Below are 20,274 nucleotides of genomic sequence, written 5' to 3' on the forward strand. Positions count from 1 at the left end.
CGTTTGTTAGTACGTATTGTGTGCCTGTGTTGCACTCATGTGAGAGTTTGATGTGCGTATGTGTTTGTATGTGAGTGTGAGCTTCAACTCGGGATCTGTCCTCTGACTCAGTCTCACACAGAAGGGGAAGGAATAATCACAGGGTAACTGCATCCTGGCATCATGGGGAGAGAAACAGCTCTGCTTAACATGTGAAGGTGTAAATGAGACCCATGAGAAATAACACCTGCCAACTAATTTCTTCTATGAGGGCATTGTACATAGCAAAAGACTGGAGTGAAGCTATTCCTCTGCTTAGTTAAAGCTCTTTGAGGAGATCTTTATTTGTTTAGGGTGGTGATGCTTCATGTTTACATATCAAGACTGTTGCATAAATACCATTTCAGCAGACTCACTGTTCCTGTTGTTGTAACTGTACTGTAATTTGCATTGAATCATATAAATGTAACGTCGCAGCATCACTTTTATGCTGTTTGAAGGTTCCTGGTAGTCTCAGTTCAGCAAAGGTATGTATAAGAGGTCAATCACAGAATTAGACGTTGGCAGTGAAATTAGAAAAATACACATTTTTTTTACTCTTTTTAACCTGAGCAATGCATTTTAAAAACTCCTGTCTTGTGCAAGATGCTGCAAAAGACGCAAAACTTCAGCGCATGGTCAAAGATGTCCAAATCATTTTTTTTTTTTACTTTTTTTTTTACATTGAGTCAGCAGTTTTCGTTGGACAGGTGGTGAAAACACCAATGTGATTGGATTCGTTTTCATAGCTTTTCATTATTTATTTTATAAATTAGCATAACACTGTACTGAAACTAAATGAGAGTACTACTGATATTTTGTTCTGACCAGTCTTAAAAAAAAAAAAAAAAAAAAAATTACTTGTATTTTCAGTTGAAATTCAGTTCCTAAATCTACTTTAAATGGAAAAGGTAGCAAACAGAATGCAGACCTGCAAATGCTATCTTTATTTTAATGTAAGGATGTGGAATTCAAATGAAATGAAATTTATAATGTACAATTACTCATTTTTAACTAGAAAAACAAAGTTTGTCAATATAAACTAACATAGTTATTCACATATCTGTGGATATTTTCAGGTGCAGAAATTTCAGTGCATCACCATTTTTATTGTATATCAGTGGCGTTCCATTTAAATAAGCTATATAAACTGCAGACTCGTCAGGATTGCTGTCTGTTCTCATTAGTTATTGTCAACACGTCAAAAAGTTAAATGTACATACAATTTTAAATAATATCAAACATCAGGAAAATATAGGAAACAATGTTTTTGTTTTCTGAATGCTTGTGTCGCTAATGGTTAAAGTCTTTCTGTGATTTTATTGTTGTTTGAAATGTTCCCTTGGTCCCCAATTTTAAAGATTGGTATTTTGCTTGGTCTTGGTCACCTGGTTGGGAGTTTTAATCCCCATTCATTGGGAATAAAAAATAAAAGAAAAATAATTTAGTCAATGCAGAGACATAGAGCGGGGTCAACCCCCAATCCAAAGTTTAACTTTATGTAAACATCATTTGGCGGTTTTTGGAAAAGCAGTTTATGTTTTTCTAGCATTCAAATAATTTTGGATAAACCTGAAATGAACTGGAGATTAATTTTATTTATAGATAGGAAATGTGCATACTTTTAAATCTCCACCAGCCACGGAGATAAATAGGCGGCAGGTGCATCCACTTATCAGATTTTTGCTTCGGAGCCGAGTGAATGAACACAGTTTGAGATTCACCAGGTGAATTGTCTTTGCTGCTGGAAGAAGAGGCTGTTCTGGGTAGCTTTACGGCACAAACAGAGGTGTCCCTGATAATTCAGTGATTCTCCTGGGTCCTTCATCTAAAGGAGCAGTTTCTGATTGCGGAAGGCTCACATCTCACTCTTCCCGCTACAGCTGTTCTGTGTGGCTCCCCGGTGATTCTGCTGTGCCATCTGATAGCCTGCCCAGCGTTTCAATTATCATGCCGATAGAGAATTAGATGTCGATAGCAGCATCAGGGTATGGGCTATCGTCCTCTGAGGATGATGATTCAGCAGGGTTGCCCCCTTGGGTAATGTCACCACCGCCGAATCAGAGCCAGAGCTTATGGCCATGCTTTCCTGGGCCGCCGTGAGCATTGGGCTGGAGACGTGCACACCTCCCAGTCCCAAGCCCTCATGGCAAGGGTTGATTTGTTCCTCGGCATGGGCCGTGGCCAGCCCTGGTTCCTTTCTTCCCGGAGGTGCACGAGGAGCTGATGAAGTTGTGGACAGCCTCTTTTCAGCTGTAAGCTGACGGCAACTCACCCCCAAAGCTGCAGTCCTGCGGGCCAAGCCACCTCTGCCCTGCATGCCATGGCTATCTTGCAAGTACACCAAGCCAAGGCACTAAAATGAATGCACGAGGTTAGTACCGACCTGAGGTTGATGCAGGAACTAGGCTCATCAACTGACTTCACCTCCAGGTGACGAAAGTCACTTTGCGGTCACTCAGGAAGGCGATGTCCACGTTAGTGGTCCAAGAGTGCCATTTATGGCTCAGCCTTGCTAAGATGAGTGACGTTGACAATGTGCTTTCTTGACGCTTCCATCTCCCAAGCTTTAGCATTAATTTTGCTTGTAAATGTTACCACACTTTGAGTAAAGTTAACCTGTGGCAAATTCAATTGAATGGGTATTATTTGAAAAGGCACTCATCTTAATAAAATGTCTAACGGACCAGCATCCTCATATTTTGTCTTTTTTTTTCAGTTACGCTCTGCTCTCAAGGCCTATGGAGTTCCCTGGGCATCCTCTATTTCCTCTCATCGTATGTGGGATTGCATCGCACCACCCTCTGTGAGAGGGTGTGGTCTAATTTAATCTTAACTTCTTAAAACTCATCTTCTTATCCATTTCAAAGTCATCCTTAGAGCACATATTGCTCCTTACAAGAGGTTTTAAATGAAACTGCAATCAACCTATAACTATCATATCTATACTTTTCTCCACATGTTTTGGGAATGTCTAATTGTTGTCAGCCTATGGACTATGGAATTATGTTTTGTCCTTTTTAATACAAATTGATTACATGTCTAATCCAGGTTTATGTATTCTCAATGACAATTCTAACTTCTGTTTAAGTTCATTAAAGAAGATAAATGCTGTTTGCTGGTTTTACAGCTGCAAGCAAGAAATTAATACACAATTTGTTTACAATGAGAAAGGCAATGTCTCCTCAAAAAATGGAATGAGAAAATAATCAATATTACAAAGATGAAACAAAGCAAACATTACTAGTAAATATGACATTAAAAGTATAAAACTCAATTATTTTGATAAAGTAACACTGTCCCACAGTGACACCTATAGGTAAAGTTACAGCGGAGGCATGCCTCCCTTCATCCCATAGACTTACAACAGAGACCCCTTAGTGTGCCATGCCTTTACTGGGTTGTTATTGAGATGAACAGGGGAAAATCGCATGAGAGAAGGCAATGTCTCCATCATGCTATAATTGGATATGATCAGTCAGGGGCGATTCTAGGGTCAGAGCTTTAGGGGTGCTGAGCACCCAATGAGCCCCAATGCCTCCACCCACCCTCTTTTCATACGAAAACAAAAAATATGTCTATTGAAAAATAACTTTATAATTTTAACATTGATTCAACTAACTCCAAAAAATTTTCTTTTTTTGAGACCTTTTCAAAACAACAGCTTAATTGTGAGAGTTCACACAGACAGCCCCCTGTAACAAACACAAAACCTTCTTCACTCAGCTGGTTTTCCTGACCGTTAACTCCATGTGCCTCCTTTTGTATCAACAGTCATCAGATTGGTTACATTAGATTCAACTTTATTGTCATTGAACAAAGTAACAGGTACTTGGACAACAAAATGTAATTCATCTTCTGTAAATTATTTACAAATGGCCATCTCTAACATATCTGGATGCACGCCTGTCTGAACTTTCATAAACCAATATGTCATCAATAAATAATAATAAAAAACAAGCTTCATATCAAGATTCATTTTAAATGTCTTTTTTTATTATTATTATTGGGCTTAGAAACTTTTTTAAATGACAAATTCCTTTCACAAGAGAAGCTTGTGAGTTTGAAATAAATAAATAAAAAATAAAAGCAGGGGACCATTGACTAGATAAGTAATTTGATACAACAGCAGAGGGTTTGCATTATCTGTTACTTTAACTTAACTCTTTTCAGCAGAAAAAAAAAAACAAGACAGAGGTCTTTTTTCTTTTAAAGAATTGTCGTATGTCCATTGCTCACTGCCACACACACACACACAGAGAGAGAGAGAGAGAGAGAGAGAGAGAGAGAGAGAGAGAGAGAGAGAGAGAGAGAGAGAGAGAGTAATGCTAGGAGTTCAGGAGTTAAGCCTGGTTCAGGTTAAATCCTGTGTGTGATGAATGAATAAATACAGCAAAAGAAAAACATGAAACTTTCTTTTATTGTCTAGTTTGATAGTCAGCCACAACTGAAAAATAACAGATATAAATCTAGGAATTAATAACAATTCTTTTAAAAAGCCACAGTGAGTGTTTTCAGTGATACGTCGTTTGTTTTCACTCAAAACGCCAGGGCTTCATGTTTCCATGACGACTGACGAGAAAAGACGCACGTGACGTCATGTTTACATGACTCCCGAGTATTAAATTAACGATAAACTTTAACAACAGAGACACACGTACGCACTACACAGGTACGCAGTTTATTTGTCGCGCTTCTGTTTTTGTTTCACGCTCTAGCAGTTAATAACAGAACTGCATGCGTCTTGCGGAAGAACATTGTAACCGGCGTCACTTCTCTCCGTTTATGACTATGGACGAGTCACCCAGGTCCTGTGCTACTCCACAGCGGCGGGGACCCGCCGGACTAAAATAGTCCGAAAATAAACACTTATTATAGATGTACCATAGATTATAGATGTATAGAACCACCATGGTGGTTCAGGATACTGACTCCAGTATTCACCGATATGGTTTCGGAACTTAGTTGCATCATAACCGATCACAACACTACATCACGGGTTCTCACTCTACGTGTGTTTCGCGCTGGATGACGGTCGTGCTGAGCGGTGCAGGTACAGAGGAGAAGTAGAAGAAGAGAAGAGGATGACACCATTTGCTATGCGGGGGTGTTTTCATTTTCCTCATTAACACCCACAAACTACGGAGTATGTTTTGGACATTATTTGACCGTGTAAAAGACGAACAAAACTTTTAGAATAACAACATTTCTCACTCCAAGTTTTAGGGGTGCTGAGCTCCTTTTTAGGGGTGCTTCAGCACCCCTAAAAAGGGGCTAGCCTCGCCCATGTGATCAGTTATGATTGGATGTGTTTGGTACATGTGATAAATCCTGCTTTCATGCAAGCTCTCAACCAGAATGAAAATAATTATGGCGTCATTGACAAAATATTAAGTAAACAACTCAGAAAATTGCTGGAGGGCCTTCTGTGTGAAATTAGAATGTTGTAAAAAGTTAATTTCAGTGATTCAACTCAAATAATGAAACTTGTGTATTAAATAAATGCAGTGCTCACAGACTGAAGTAGTTTAAGTCTTTGGTTCTTTTCATTGTGATGATTTAGGCTCAAATTTAACAAAAACCCACCAAATCATAATCTCAAGAAATTAGAATACTTCATAAGACCAATAAAAATTTTTTTTTAGGGAATTGTTGGCCTTATGTATTTTCACTTACTGTACATGTACTCAATACTTGGTAGGGGCTACTTTTGCTTTAATTACTGCCTCAATTCAGCGTGGCAGGGAGGTGATCAGTTTGTGGCACTGTTGAGGTGGTATGGAAGCCCAGGTTTCTTTAACAGTGGCGTTCAGCTCATCTGCATTGTTTGGTCTGTTGTTTCTCATTTTCCTCTTGACAATACCCCATAGATTCTGTATGGGGTTCAGGTCTGGTGAGTTTGCTGGCCAGTCAAGCACATCAACACCATGGTCATTTAACCAACTTTTGCTGCTTTTGGCAGTGTGGGCACGTGCCAAATCCTGCTGGAAAATGATATCAGCATCTTTAAAAAGCTGGTCAGCAGAAGGAAGCATGAAGTGCTCCAAAATGAATTGGTAAATGAGTACAGTGACTTTGGTTTCCAAAAAACACAATGGACCAACACCAGCAGATGACATTGCACCCCAAATTATCACAGACTGTGGAAACTTAACACTGGACTTCAAGCAACTTGGGCTATGTGCTTCTCCACCCTTCCTCCAGACTCTAGGACCCTGGTTTCCATATGAAATACAAAACTTGCTCTCATCTGAAAAGAGGACTTTGGACCAATGGGCAACAGTCCAGTTCTTCTTCTCCTTAGCCCAGGTAAGACATCTCAGGAGTGGCTTAACAAGCGGAATAAAACAACTGTATCCAAATTCCTTGAAACATCTGTGTGTGGTGGCAATTGATGCCTTAACCTCAGCCACAGTCCATTTCTTGTGAAGTTCACTCAATTTCTTGAATCGATTTTGCTTGGCATTCCTCATGAGGCTGCAGTTCTTTCGGTTGGTTGTGCATCTTTTTTTCTCCACACTTTTTCCTTCCACTCAACCTCCTGTAAACATGCTTGGATACAGCACTCTGTGACAAGCCATCTTCTTTGGCAATGAATGTTTGTGGTTTACCCTCCTTGTGAAGGGTGTCAATGATTGTCTTCTGGACAACTGTGAGATCAGCAGTCTTCCCCATGATTGTGTAGGCTCAGAAAAATTTTGCAGGTGTTTTGAATTGATTAGTTGATTGGCATGTCACAGTATTCTAATTTGTTGAGATTGAATTGGTGGGTTTTTGTTAAATGTGAGTCAAATCATCACAATTAAAAGAACCAAAGACTTAAACTACTTCAGTCTGTGTGAATTGCATTTATGTAATACCCAAGTTTCACAATTTGAGTTGAATTACTGAAATAAACTAACTTTTTCACATCATTCGAATTTGTTGAGAAGCACCTGTACAGTCTTTAATAATCCACAGAGGAGTAATCCACAGAGAGAAGGCAGTATCCACATGTATACGAACGTAAGACTGGACAAAGAAACGCTGAATTGAATACAACTTATGATAATTGAAGATAACGACCTGACATGCCTAAACATAATGACACCATTAAGAGGAGACAGAAATTAGGTCAATGGAACATGAGGGAACAAATTGAAACTAACACAAAAGTTCATAAAGTTCATGTTACTATTGCACACTGTTTTAAAGTGTTCTACAATAGTAAAGTGTAGAATATTGTTCAAAAATATTGTTTAAATTGTTGCTGCCTTTATTATTTTTAAATAAATGTAAAAATGCAGAAAAAACACTATAAAATGTATAAATATTATTTAAAATATTAAATAAAATAAAAATAACATTAATGAAATACAAAAATGAATTATTTTTGTTCTGTCTTATGTTTATTTATCTAAGAAAATGCAAAAAAAAATTACTACAACAAGGACATTAATATATAAGCATTTTATAGAATAAAGGGAATATTTATTTTAATAAAGAAAAATAAATAGATTTATTTTTGTAAATCACTATATCATAAAGCTTTATGTTTCAGATATTGTCAGTACATACATTACAATGTCTATTACAATGTCTATTATTATTACTTACCAATACTTAAACTATGAATATGAATAAGATGACCCTGAAAACATTTTCCCATTGAAAATAACTTTTTTTATCTCACATTTTACAAAGCAATTTACCTCAACAGTACTTTATTCTCATTTAGTCTTTCGTTGACTTTTAATATTCTAGATTACATCAGTCAGATCTCTTGACTCCAGGAGACCACAGTGACAGTTTCCATTGCATGCAGCTCAAGATGTGGAAGTAGGTGATTTGCTCTTGATTTATGCCAATTGCTCCCTCTTCTTTTGAGCAGAGCACAAGGCACAGCTTTGCTCAATGTGGCAGGCAAGCACAACTGTTCATTTCCAAAACTTTATTTACTTCATTTTTCTCTGCATTACAAGATCAATTCAGTCAGGATTCCAGAGTGATGCAACTCCAAATATTAACATCACATATAATATTCTTTCCTCGTGAGATGAATCTCTTTTCTTACTGCTGGATGGATCATCTGCAATGTTTCATGCATCTTATTATACCCCTCTGCATTTTGTTGTCCATTAAACATGCAGCCCAACATCTCCGACTTTTATCAGCATCAGAGTAAGAAGGAAAAGGCCTGCTGTCAATCAGCTTGATTTATGTGTTCTAGCCTGGCACAGAGGCAATGCATCCGTAAGTTCCTGAGCATCTGGCAGTTGATATTTCTTTCACAACTGCTGCAGTGTAAATATATCCATATATTAGAAGTTAAATTTTGTATTGCTCACTGTGGTTGGTAGGCAGTTCTTTGAGTTCTTGTACAATGAAGTTTTGATTGCCCCATGACACTCAAATCATTTTTGTTTACTGAGCCCTCTGAAGAAATGAATTAAAGCTTTGTTTAAATAACCCAAGTGCCAGACTTTATTAAGTAGAGTGTCATACTAAAGCTTATTTTTAAACTTTAGATTTCATTCATTGCTTTATTTTGACAGGAATCAAAGCCACTAAAAGAACATTGTGTGAATGAGAGCATAGATATTGCATGATTTTATTGATTTATTTGTTTTCTAAAATTGATTGTGATGGCTGACCTTTGCTGTTTGGGTGGACTTTATTTAATCAAGAGGCAAAATTCTTAATGTGGTATTTTGTACCACATTGGGTACAGGGGCTCCAAAACACATTTGTAAACTTAAGTGACACATATAATGTAGACATTTAACTGCATCATTAACAAAATGTCAAACCAAGAGGTTTGGTCAGCTGTTGTTTTTGTATTTTTTTATAAACTTTCCAATTTTCTTAATTTGTATCCAATAATAAATGTCATGCTTCATAAAATTATATTTTATAACAATAATATATTTTATATTAGAGGACAAAAATTTCCATAGTAGGAATGTTTTTTTTTATGTGTTTGCACCAGACAGTTTTGGAATGATAACAGATGGGATCAAATTCCTATCTTCTGTCTTTGTCACTTATATATAACTATATCTTCTCTCTTACACATCACATACCTTTTGTGTCTCTCTGCTATGAAACATGAAATAATGTTTCATGTGCACAGGGACTTCTTATCTAATTAGGCCCATACTGGTCAGAGATGAACGTCTGAAGAAACAGCGATTCTCTAAGTATAGCATGCGGTGACTGAGACCTTCATGAAATACCCGTAACAATTCCTCTGGCGCATCCAGTTAGTGTATAACACAACAGCACATGGATCTGACACACCAGAATGACTTTTATCACTGGAAAAGAGTCAAGAGAGATGGAATGAAATGTAATCTGAGATTACAGAAATTATTTGAGGAAAGTAAAACGTTTCCAGGTTTCGTATATAACCATGGTTCCGACGCTGCGTCGAGAAGCGATATGGGAATGTCCCTGCCTGACTGCTTTCTGAAGCACTTGTAAAATCAGCCCAGTGGAGAAGCGAGACGTCATGAGCGTCATAAAGTAGTGCCTACAGGGATGCAGGGAGTATGGCAAAGAGACGCAGCATCTTGTTCCCTCGGTGAACCATGGTTACATGTGTCCCTTCAGGAACTCGAGCTGCGTCGAGAAACATCCTGGGAACGAGAATACCCACTGTGCCATACTAACAAGTCTGCCTCTTGAGCACATCACAAAGAGAGAACTTGGGACCCTAGGGTATATGTTAGGTCTAGGTTATAGAAGTAGACAAAAGTGTGTGGAGAGGACCAGCCTGCCGCAGCACAAATGTCCTGCAAGGCCACACCCAAGTTAAAAGCCTTGGAGGCCACCATACTCCTGGTCAAGTGCGCTCTGACCTCCATAGGTGACGGGAGGCCAGAGGACTCGTAGGCTAGTGAGATGGCATCGACCACGCACCTACTCATAGTTTGCTTGGTTGCTGAAAATCCTTTCTTGGGTGGATCAAAGCAAACAAACAGCTGATCTGCCTTACGCCATGGGGCAACTCTGTGTGCATAAGGGTCCAGTGCTGGAACTGGACAGAGCAGATTAAGCCTTTCTTGCTTTACTTCCTGGAATGGATGAGGACAGATCGTCTGAATTACTGTGCACCCTGGCGAAAAAGTGGGCACCTTATAGAGGACATTCCTTTACCCGAGGGTCGGGTATGTCTCTAAGATGCCCACTTATTCACCAGGGCGCATAGTAGAGGTCTTCACAGTGCGCCCGAGACCCATCAACCCGGGACCCGACCCGGGACCTGTACGGGTTCGGGTCTATATTTTAAATGATTAGCCGGGTCTGGGTCGGGTCAGAATCTATTACCTCGGGTCCTGGGTCTGTTTAACATTGTGTGTAATACCCGTGCGATCGGAGTCATCGGTCTCGGAGAACACCCAGCCATGATCAAACACTGCTTGTGTTTTTTGTAACTTGCAACTTGTAAAATTAGGAAAAGAAAAGAGTGAGCCAAAAAAAGCGATCTCTCTCTCTCTCTGCATTTAGAAGCAGAGCATGAAGACTCAGAGTTAATGCAAGTGCACGCATGCTTGCAGACTTGACACACTAATTTTTAATATATTTCAAATCAAGAATCAAGGTTTACTGTCACATGAATGTTTTCTATGACGCTCAAATTGCGTTAAAGCATATTTTAGGTTGATACAGCTAGCATGCATGTGCAGTCTTGAGCGCGTTTCATGTTTCTAACATGTTTCTGGCAACCAGTGAGGGACATTTTGACCATCAAACCGCGCTTTACATTTTCTCCCATTTTTATAATAATGTAAATGAACCGTTTAATCTTAAAGTTTTATCGGTCAGATTCAGACTCGACGCAGAGAGCACAGAGATGTTAGCAAATAAATAATGTCAGCAGCCATGGCATTGCACGAGCAATCGGTATTATAGTTCAAAAGGACAAACAGTCTAAGTTATTATGCGAGTTAACTCGAGTCAGAATGTACATGTGCACAGTTGCATTTGTCATCCATCACCGTGACATCAAGTGGACTTTTGAAGCTGAAAGAATGAGTGGATTAAGCTTGGACTTGGAATAACGAGACTTGGAATTACTTTCTTGTCTGAGGATTGTAATGCATCATAGGCAGTCATGTACATGGAAGCGAGACTACGGCTCCTTAAATTAGGTAAGACAAAAAGCTGTATTTTTCGTAACAGGTTTATTGACTTGTAATAGCAATTTAAGGTGGAATATGTGACAATTGGGTCCAGTCAGGTCTGTGTCTTCCCGGCAAGTTTGGGTCCAGCTTTCAAATAATATACGGGTCCGGGTCGGGTCTGGGTAGGCATTTCTCGGGTCTACACGGGTTCGGGTCCAGCTTTTGAAATATTAGACAGGTCCTGGTCGGTTCGGTGTAGTACATTACGGGTCTCTTTCGGGTTCGGACACAAATTTTTGGACCAGTGAAGACCTCTAGCGCATAGTACTTCAGAAAATTCCAGGCACAAAACAGAAAGTGCCTGAAGATCCCAATCCTTTTAAGTGAGGAAATAGTGAGGACAGTGGGTCTTAAGCATGATAAACTTGACTGTAACTTCTTCTATGGGTTCAAAGGGGGCATTGCATAAGCCCTCCAGAACCACTACCAGGTCCCATGAGGGCACCATAGTGCACTGTACTGGCCTCAGCCTCAGGGTGCCACTGAGGAAACAAATGCACAATGAAGTGAAAAGCTTCCACTTCAGGGCGTACTGTTTCTTTGTGGCGGGAGCTCTGAACTGGAATATAATCTCAACAGCCTCAGTTGAGAGACCAGATGCTAGGAGCTGTGCCCCCTCAGAGGCCACGCCCACAGCTTCCACAACTCTGGGCGGGGATGAAGAAATGGTGCCCCCGACCTGAGAGAGGAGGTCCCTCCTGATCAGAATCTTCAGGGTAGAGGCGTCGAGGAGGAACCCCAGGTCTTAGAACCATACTTGGGCCAGCCAGAACGGGGCTACTAGCAGTAGACGGACCCTGTCCTTGCATACTCTCTCCAGAACTCCCGGGATCAGAGCGATCGGTGGAAAAGCGTACAGACGAAGCCTCGGCCACGTCTGCACCATGGTGAGGAAGAACCAGAGCGGACATTGTGTCATTTCCTGCAATGCAAATAGGTAAATAGCCAAACTCCTTCCAAATGAGCTCCACCACCTCTGGGTGAAGTCTATATCCCCTGTGCCTCAGCCCCTACCTCGACAGGATGTCTGCCCCCTGATTGAGATACCCAGGGATGTATACTGCTCTTAGTGAGAGGAGCTTCCCCTGAGGAAGCTCCCCTGAGGAAGGATCTTGCGCGTCAGCTTGTACAGCATGAACGCAGACCCCCGACGATTGATGTAGGAGACCACCAATGTGTTATCTGTGTGGACAAGCACATGATGTCCCATTAGGTCTTGAAGGAAGTGTGTCAGAGTTTGAAACAAGGCCAGCAACTCATGACCGCCCCCAGCCCATGAGAGAAGCATGTGTCGTTAGAATTACACGACGACAAGGAGCCCCAAACATCCAGCCTTGATATATTAACCAATGTTTCTTCTATAGGTCCAAGGCATGTAAGCATCTCCGTGTGACTTTGATCATGAAAAGCGGATTTCCCCTCGGGGGAAATCCCTTGGTCCTGAGCCACCACTTCAAGGGTCTCATGTAAAGCAGGCCAAAAGGTATCACTTTGGATGCTGCTGCCATCAGACCCAACAGCCTTTGAAACTGTTTAACAATGAGTGACTGGCCTTCTCTTACTCTCGTGACTATTGTGTAGATTGACTCCATTCGAGCAGGAGACAAACGTGCCTGCATTGTGGTTGAATCCCACACCACACCTAAATAAGTGGTTCTCTGTAGTGGCGAAAGCACTTGGTGTTAAGCCTTAACCCCAGCTCTCTCATGTTGGCGAGGATTATATCTCGATGCCATCTGCTCCGATTGAGCTAGTATTAACGAATCGTCAATATAATTGAATATGTAGATGGCCTGGAGTTGCAGAGGAGCCAGAGCAGCATCCACACACTTCGTGAAAGTGTGGGGTGAGAGTGACCGACCAAAGGAAAGAATTCAATATTGGTATGCTTCGCTCCTGAATACGAACCTCAGGAACTTCCAGTCTTGAGGAATGATGGAAACATGGAAATAAGCATCTTTGAGATATATTATAACAAACCAGTCCTCGGACTGGATTTGAGATACTAGCTGCTTGACAGTGAGCATCTTGAACCAAAGTCGTTTCATAGGGCGGTTCAGAAAATGAAGATCTAAGATCATATGCAACCAACCCATCCTTCTTCATCCTTTGATATCATTGACAGTGTTTCTGAATGCTTGATTGAGTGTTGTCTTTTGTCTTGTTGATACGACTGGTAGGCTAAAACTGAATTGGCCTACGGGGATAAACAAAGTTGTTCGAATCTTAAATCTTGAGAACATGTTCTATGGCCCCATTACTCAAGAGAGTATCTACTTCTTGTTCCATTCCCAGAGCCTGCTTAAGGCCCACTAGTGTGGGAATGACCCTGTTGAAATAAGGTGGACAAGAATTGAACTGGATTCTGTAACCTTTCTCTACAATCTGCAGGACCCATTTTGAGACATCTCTCGAGGCTGGCCTCTGGTGTTATTAGAGGAGCCAGTTCAGTGTTCTGAAGTGGATGACCAACAGGGAACGATCGACCTGACTGCTGTGGAAGGGTGCGGGTTGCAACTGTTTTTGAGGCTGTTGGTATGAGGAGCTTGAAAGCTGGGGCTGCTCCTGCTCAGCAGCAAGAGCAGAGCACACGCAGCGATAGCAACTCGCAGCAAACCCACACTTGAGAGCTGAGCGTGCTGTTCCGCTCCTAAACAAACAAAACACATATCTTGTGTATCCTCCGCTGCCAGATATCATGGGCAGGGAGGAACAAAACACCTTTAATGCCGTTCACTCACCATAGATTTAGACTTAGATTTTGCTTTTGACATTTTTTATGAAATGCTTGTGGATTGACAGACAACAGTAAATAGTACTGACACAGAATGCTACTAAAGAGAAAAAGCTAACTTACGCTCTACCAGATGCGCTTTTATACTTCCTGGTTGCTCACATCACCCTACTCGTGACGTCTCACGGCTCCGTTGGACTGATTCTACACGTGCTCCAGAATTCGGTCATGCAGGGACATTCACAAAGTGTCTCTCGATGCAGCTCCTTCCTGAAGGGGAACTGCAGACATGAGACAAACTCTGTGCTGCAAGATCTGAGGCTGACCCTGAAAACGCAATGATAAACATCATAAACCTAACTAGGGCTCAGGTGCGTTGTTCTGGAAAGTGCCAATGCACACAAACACACTCATATAAACACATACAAACAGATGCTGAGGCACATAAACAGATAGCACGCTTATATGCTCATGTGCACTCAAAAACTGCATCCAGATGATGCACCTGGGGTCTCAGAATCACCAGAGGTCAGGATCTCATTGACCCAAATCACATCTCCACTTTAAACCATCATATTATACCACATTACTTTATTATGACAGATAGTAGAGACAATGGGTGAGAGAACTTTTTTCTGATTATTGCTCCATGAATACTGCATGAGTCTGATTCACTCTGTTCTTCTTGGATTATGGGTTATGTTCTCTAAAGTAATAATGACAGTTCCGCTTCCAACAAAATTTTACACCGTCTACGTGCTCACACATACAGTCATGGGCAAAAATTTTGGCAGTGACATAAATTTTGTGTTTTGCAAAGTTAGCAGCTTTAGCTTTTGTTGTGTTCATTCACATTGTCTCTAGATGATTGTGTAGAGTGAACAGATGCATTTTAAATAATTGCTAAAATCTTCATTGGCCAAAAAAATTTACTATTAAAAAAAAAAAAAAAGAAAAAGAAAAAAAAAGATTTTCCTGATGCAAAATGACCATCATATCAGCAGCACACGTGGAAGTGTGAACAAGTACTAGTCAGGTTAATCACTATCGTACTAAATAGTTTTTAAGAGCAGACTGATGGAGGGAAGAAGTGCTTCTAGTCATTGTGTTCTTGTTAACATTAACCGCTTTTCCACTGTCGGGCCAGTGCAACCCAGTGCTTTAAACTGGCCGGGCAGGGCTAATAGCCTCGGACCTGTAGCACCGAGGCCAAAATAGTGCTGCGTTTCCACCATCAGGCCAGAAGCTTCGCTGCACTTCATTAAAACCCACCCTTTACATGCCTCTCAGGAACAATGTCACGCAACCCTATCATTTTACCAACAAAGAGAAGTTATCAGAAAACTAATAAGAAATAAGTCACGGGAACTTGCATGATCACAAAACAAACATGATGAAAGCGTCCATTTGTTTGCATGCTTTATTAAATATTTAAATCCAGAAGCATCAATGTTTTACTATAATACGTGATACATTTGTCATAATGAATTAATTTATCAGGACTGAAAATTTGTCACACAGAAATAAAGCATTATGAACATAGCCTGCTTATTCAGTTGAATTTGTTTCTGTTTATTTGTGGTCGCAGTAGCCTATTTACATCACATTTAGAAAGAATTATCAATTTGATATTTTTATAAAAGCTCCCAAACAAAAACCATTGTTTTATTTTTATGACACAGGCTCCACAGAGCTAAACTCTCGAGATGAGACTTATGACAACAAAATATGTTACTAAATACATACACGATTGTGATAGACAATAAGAAGCTTATGTCTGATTTCTTCAAGTGGTCGCATTTACCATGTTTACTATGGTGACATTAATGGATAGCGTGCATAGTCTTTTGCATCTCTTAAAATATTTCTGCCTTGTATGGTGATTATAATCCACATTGCATCAAGTTATTTCAAGCACTCGCTGCTGACTGAAAGTGAGTTTTGAGCTTTAATGCTGGTGTTATAGCTGTTAACTTTATGAAATTATCTGCGGCACTGACACTCTCCAGACGTGGAGAAACTCTGCCTTTGTTCTTAACCACTTCTCTAGCCCCAGCTGGCCCATGTGGGCCCAAGGTTTTTGTTGGGCCAAAAAACCAGGGCCGTTGGCCCCGAGAAAGCACCGACGAAGCACGATCAAACCCTGGAAGTTACAGTGGAAACACGACTGGCCCTGGCATGCACTAGCATGCCCGCTTTTGGGCCGACAGTGGAAATGCGGCTAATGGTTACCTACAAAGTAACACATGCAGCCATCAACAATTTGCATCAAAATGGCCTCAAATGCAAGGAAATTGCTACAAAGAATATTGCACCTGAAAGAACCATTTACCAGATCATCAAGAACTTCAATGAGAGAGGTTCGACTGCAGTAAAGAGGTCTTCAGAACATCCTAGAGTGTCCAGCAAGTGCCAGGACCATCTCCTCTTGAGGAGTCAGCTATGGAATCGTATCACCAGCAGTGCAAAGCATTATTTTTTCTGATGCAGCTCTCTTCCGACTGTTTGGTAAATCTGGAAAATTGATTGTTCGGAGAAGAAAAGGTAAACGCTACCATGAGTCCTGTGTTGTGCCAACAGTATAGCATCCTGAGACCATCCATGTGTGGGGTTGCTTTTCAACCAAGGGAGTGTGCTCTCATAATTCTGCCCAAAAATGCTGCCATGAATAAAGAATGGTATTGAAACATCCTGCAAGAGCGATTTAAGCAATTTGGTAATGATCTGTGCATTTTCCAGCATGATGGAGCACCATGTCACAAAACAAGAGGGATAAAGAAGTGGCTCGAAGATCATTATATTGAAATTTTGGATCCATGGACAGGCAACTCCCTGGATCTCAATCCCATAGAGAACCTGTGGTCAGTCCTCAAAAGGCGAGTAGACAAGCCCACAAATTGTGATCAACTCTGAGAACTAATAAGGCAAGAATGGATCGCCATCACTTAGGATCTGGCCCAGAAGCTAATATCCAGCTAATATTCAGAGGTTATGAAAGGATAAAAGGATGAAAACTGTAAATATTGACTCATTATATTTCATTTTTTTGCCAGCAAAAGCCTTTAAAACTTATGATATGCTTATTGTTTTTCAGTATACCATAGAAACATGAATATTAATTTACTGTGCTTTAAGAAAACAACTTATATGTCCTCCTTGTAGACATATAAGTTTGTGTTATTTTTCTGACTGTGTCTATCATACACACATCCCGGCACAATAAATGTAGTGCGTAGTGTTTTATGTAGTGTTGTTTTTTTAAGTAGTGTAATGTAGTGTTTTAACTCGTAATCTGAAAAGTCGTGTGTCCTTGATCACACATGAGCAGTCTTCTGAAAAACACTCCCAACTGATTCACTATTCTTTATTTTAAATCTCTGTGCTATATAATACTTTCTGATGCGGTTTGACATCAGAACAATACATCTGCTTTACTTCCTTAATTATTCATTGAGAAACGTGCTGAGTGGTCAGGTCAAGTCTGCTGAAAGTAGCTGCTGGTGCAATAACTCCTTCAGTCTCTTCAGAGCCACTTGCCAGACGGCCTGCAGGAGCACGATTATGATGATTAATTACATCGTTTAAACTCAGTCTATCTCACTCTCAGGTTTAAACATCCCCACTTTAACTTGAGACAAACCTAGATGCATGGTGTGTGCGTGTATTGCAAGCTATGTTTGGTCTCTGGATGGTTCCGCTTTGATTCTGTCAGTGTAGATTGATATTCACATTGTAGATGTACACAGAGAATTATGCATTACATGCGGTCCCCTACAACACAAGAGTCCTTTTCTTGAGCTGTGCCATTGTTATGGTCATGCTCCTCTGTTTTTCTGCAGTGCGCAAAGCTCCATTTGTCTTTGGTGCAGCTTATTTTGAACACCCCCTTTAATGTAATCTTAAACGTCGTTCTCAAACTGACTGGAGCCAGTCTTTTTTTTTTTTTCCTTTTTTTTTTCAGTGATAGATAGCTTTCTTATGCAGTGTTGTCAGTTACAAAATACAAATTCATCTCAAAGGGTTGTGCACTAACAATATTCAATAACAATTAATCAAATCAATACTAAATAAATAAATATATATTTTATTTATTATTGTCCTAAAGTATTCTATGATCACCAAAGCTGCATTTATTGATCGAAAACACAATCATACAATTATTAATAATTATTCTTCTCATGCTAAGGTTTCTTTGGTGATTATAGATAATTAAAGAGCAGCACATATTTAAAATATATATTTTTTTGTAACATTATAAATGTCTTTGCCACATTTAATCAATCGAATGCGTCCTAGTTGAATGTATATTCAGGTGAGTACTAATTAAAAATATGCATTGCACAATCCCACTTATTTTGTTCAAATTAGGAACACCAACCTAGATTATTAATTTCGGTAACAGTTGCTTTTCATGAAACCTTAATCTTAAACTAATGTTAATGTACTGAAGAAGAAAAAAAAACTTTGATGAATGACTTTCTGTGCCAAGTTTTAGTACTGTAGGTCCATAGGAAACTTTTCCTTTTCTTTTCTTTTTTCTGTACAAAATGTTATTTGCAACAAATTTCCACAACACATATTTGGTCCTGGTATGTATAAGTACAAGCCTTTAGTCATGTCATTATTTCTGCTTCATTCTATCTTACTCTGGGTCTTGAAAAGGGGATTGTGCTATTTCCTCTTCAAGGAACAGTCACACTCTTCAACTTAATGTTGTTATGAACTGTCCCAAGTTGACAGATGGATATTTGGAAACTAATGGTTATGACAGGCTGTATATAACAGAACGTGCTGTGTAAGTTCTCAGGTCCTGGTTGCGCATTAGTCATGTCCGTCACACATGCAGGTTTATTATCTGCAGCACGATGAATCTGTTATTATGCTGCACCTTCATTTTCTGGCCTTGATTCAGAGAAATACATTTTTACTGATAGTAGCACTGAGGTAATACGCTCTCACTGCAGAATGCACCCGCTTGCATTTTCTCTCTCTTGCTCATCCTCATTTCTTATTTCTCTGTCAGCACTTTTCTGTGTTCCCAGCAAAGTTTGTCGGTAATCCGAACCCACTTGATATCAATAAATCTCATTAAAACTAAAATTTCCCTTTCAACTGGTTCATGGTGCTCACACAGCTGTCATGTCCTTCTTCATACTTGCTGTGGAGTCATACAATCTCTGTAATGTTTTCAACTGTTTCTGGGATTTAGCACACTGCATTACTAAAGCTACTGTAGGTGGCACTGTGTTAGACTATGACCAGAAACATTCTTACTGCTTTATCAACACATTTGGTGTTAATAACCTCAGATGCCTAGCAATGCCTTCAATTGAAATGTCATCCATTTCTTTTTTCAACAAAATATCCAAACAATTTATATAATAATTTAAACAAACTAAAATTTAACAAAAACACATTTGAAAAAGGTCCCTGAAGTAAAATTTAAATATAAATTATATTCATTGTTCTTTTTTAGCTGTGTTACTAAGATGCACCACAACATGAGTCACAACGAAACTGACAAATCATATTAGAACAGATCGCTAGAACTAGATTTAAATGCTTTAAAAACTTAAAAAAATTAAGTAAAATAAAATCAGTTTAATTTAACCTGATGTGCTCAAATAACTAAAACTCAAGCTGAAATAAAAATAAAAACTAAACTACATGGACATTTAGAAAACCCAATAAAAATTACAAAAACACAACAAAATTACTATTGTTAAAATGGTTTATTAAATTAAAATGGTTAGAATGTAAGTATATCTCAAAAATTGATAATAATAATAAAAAACTATAATATGTCTAAATACTAAAATAATAAATTATCTGCCAACAAAACTAGTTTACACTAGTTTCATTGTTCAGCTTCATCTCATGCACCTGTAGATTAACTGGATAAAAACTAATTAATTTTCTCAGACAATACCAGTAAACCTGAAAGAGACATGCTTTTGCTAATATATTTGCATTTGTTTTGTTATTTGTTTCATCTAAAATCTACATTGAGAAATACTGTTTAACTCCATGAAGCCTGAACCAGAAGGACACCAATGTCAAATCTAATATAAATGTTTTATTTTCTCTCCCTCCTATCTCTGTCTGTCTAGGAACCTTGGGAAATCTGGATTGAGAGTTTCATGCCTCGGTCTGGGTGAGTACTGCATCATATCAAAAAAAGATATTTCCGTATGCTGTATGTTTTTAGTGCAGTAAATCAGCAGATAGAAGCAGAGACAGTTTTTGCAGAGTTTGTTTCTGTTAAACAGTTCATTAATCATGACACCATGCTGACTTTCTCTAGCATTTTCCCTCTTTCACAAACAAACACATACACACACACACACACACACACAC

At 39.4% G+C, this 20,274-nt stretch overlaps 1 protein-coding gene across 4 annotated transcripts in view; it reads left to right on the forward strand.

Moving 5' to 3' along the window:
- The window catches only part of LOC132101360 (voltage-gated potassium channel subunit beta-1-like), a 170,429-nt gene that overhangs the window by 83,039 nt on the left and 67,116 nt on the right, over positions 1-20,274 (forward strand). For all 4 annotated transcript variants that reach the window (XM_059506257.1, XM_059506253.1, XM_059506254.1 and 1 more), the window contains exon 2: positions 20,028-20,071. In XM_059506257.1, the coding sequence (XP_059362240.1) occupies positions 20,028-20,071 (44 nt within the window). The remainder of the gene's footprint in view (positions 1-20,027; positions 20,072-20,274) is intronic.

This window comes from Carassius carassius, chromosome 23, assembly GCF_963082965.1.
Source record: "Carassius carassius chromosome 23, fCarCar2.1, whole genome shotgun sequence".
Classification (NCBI taxonomy): domain Eukaryota; kingdom Metazoa; phylum Chordata; class Actinopteri; order Cypriniformes; family Cyprinidae; genus Carassius; species Carassius carassius.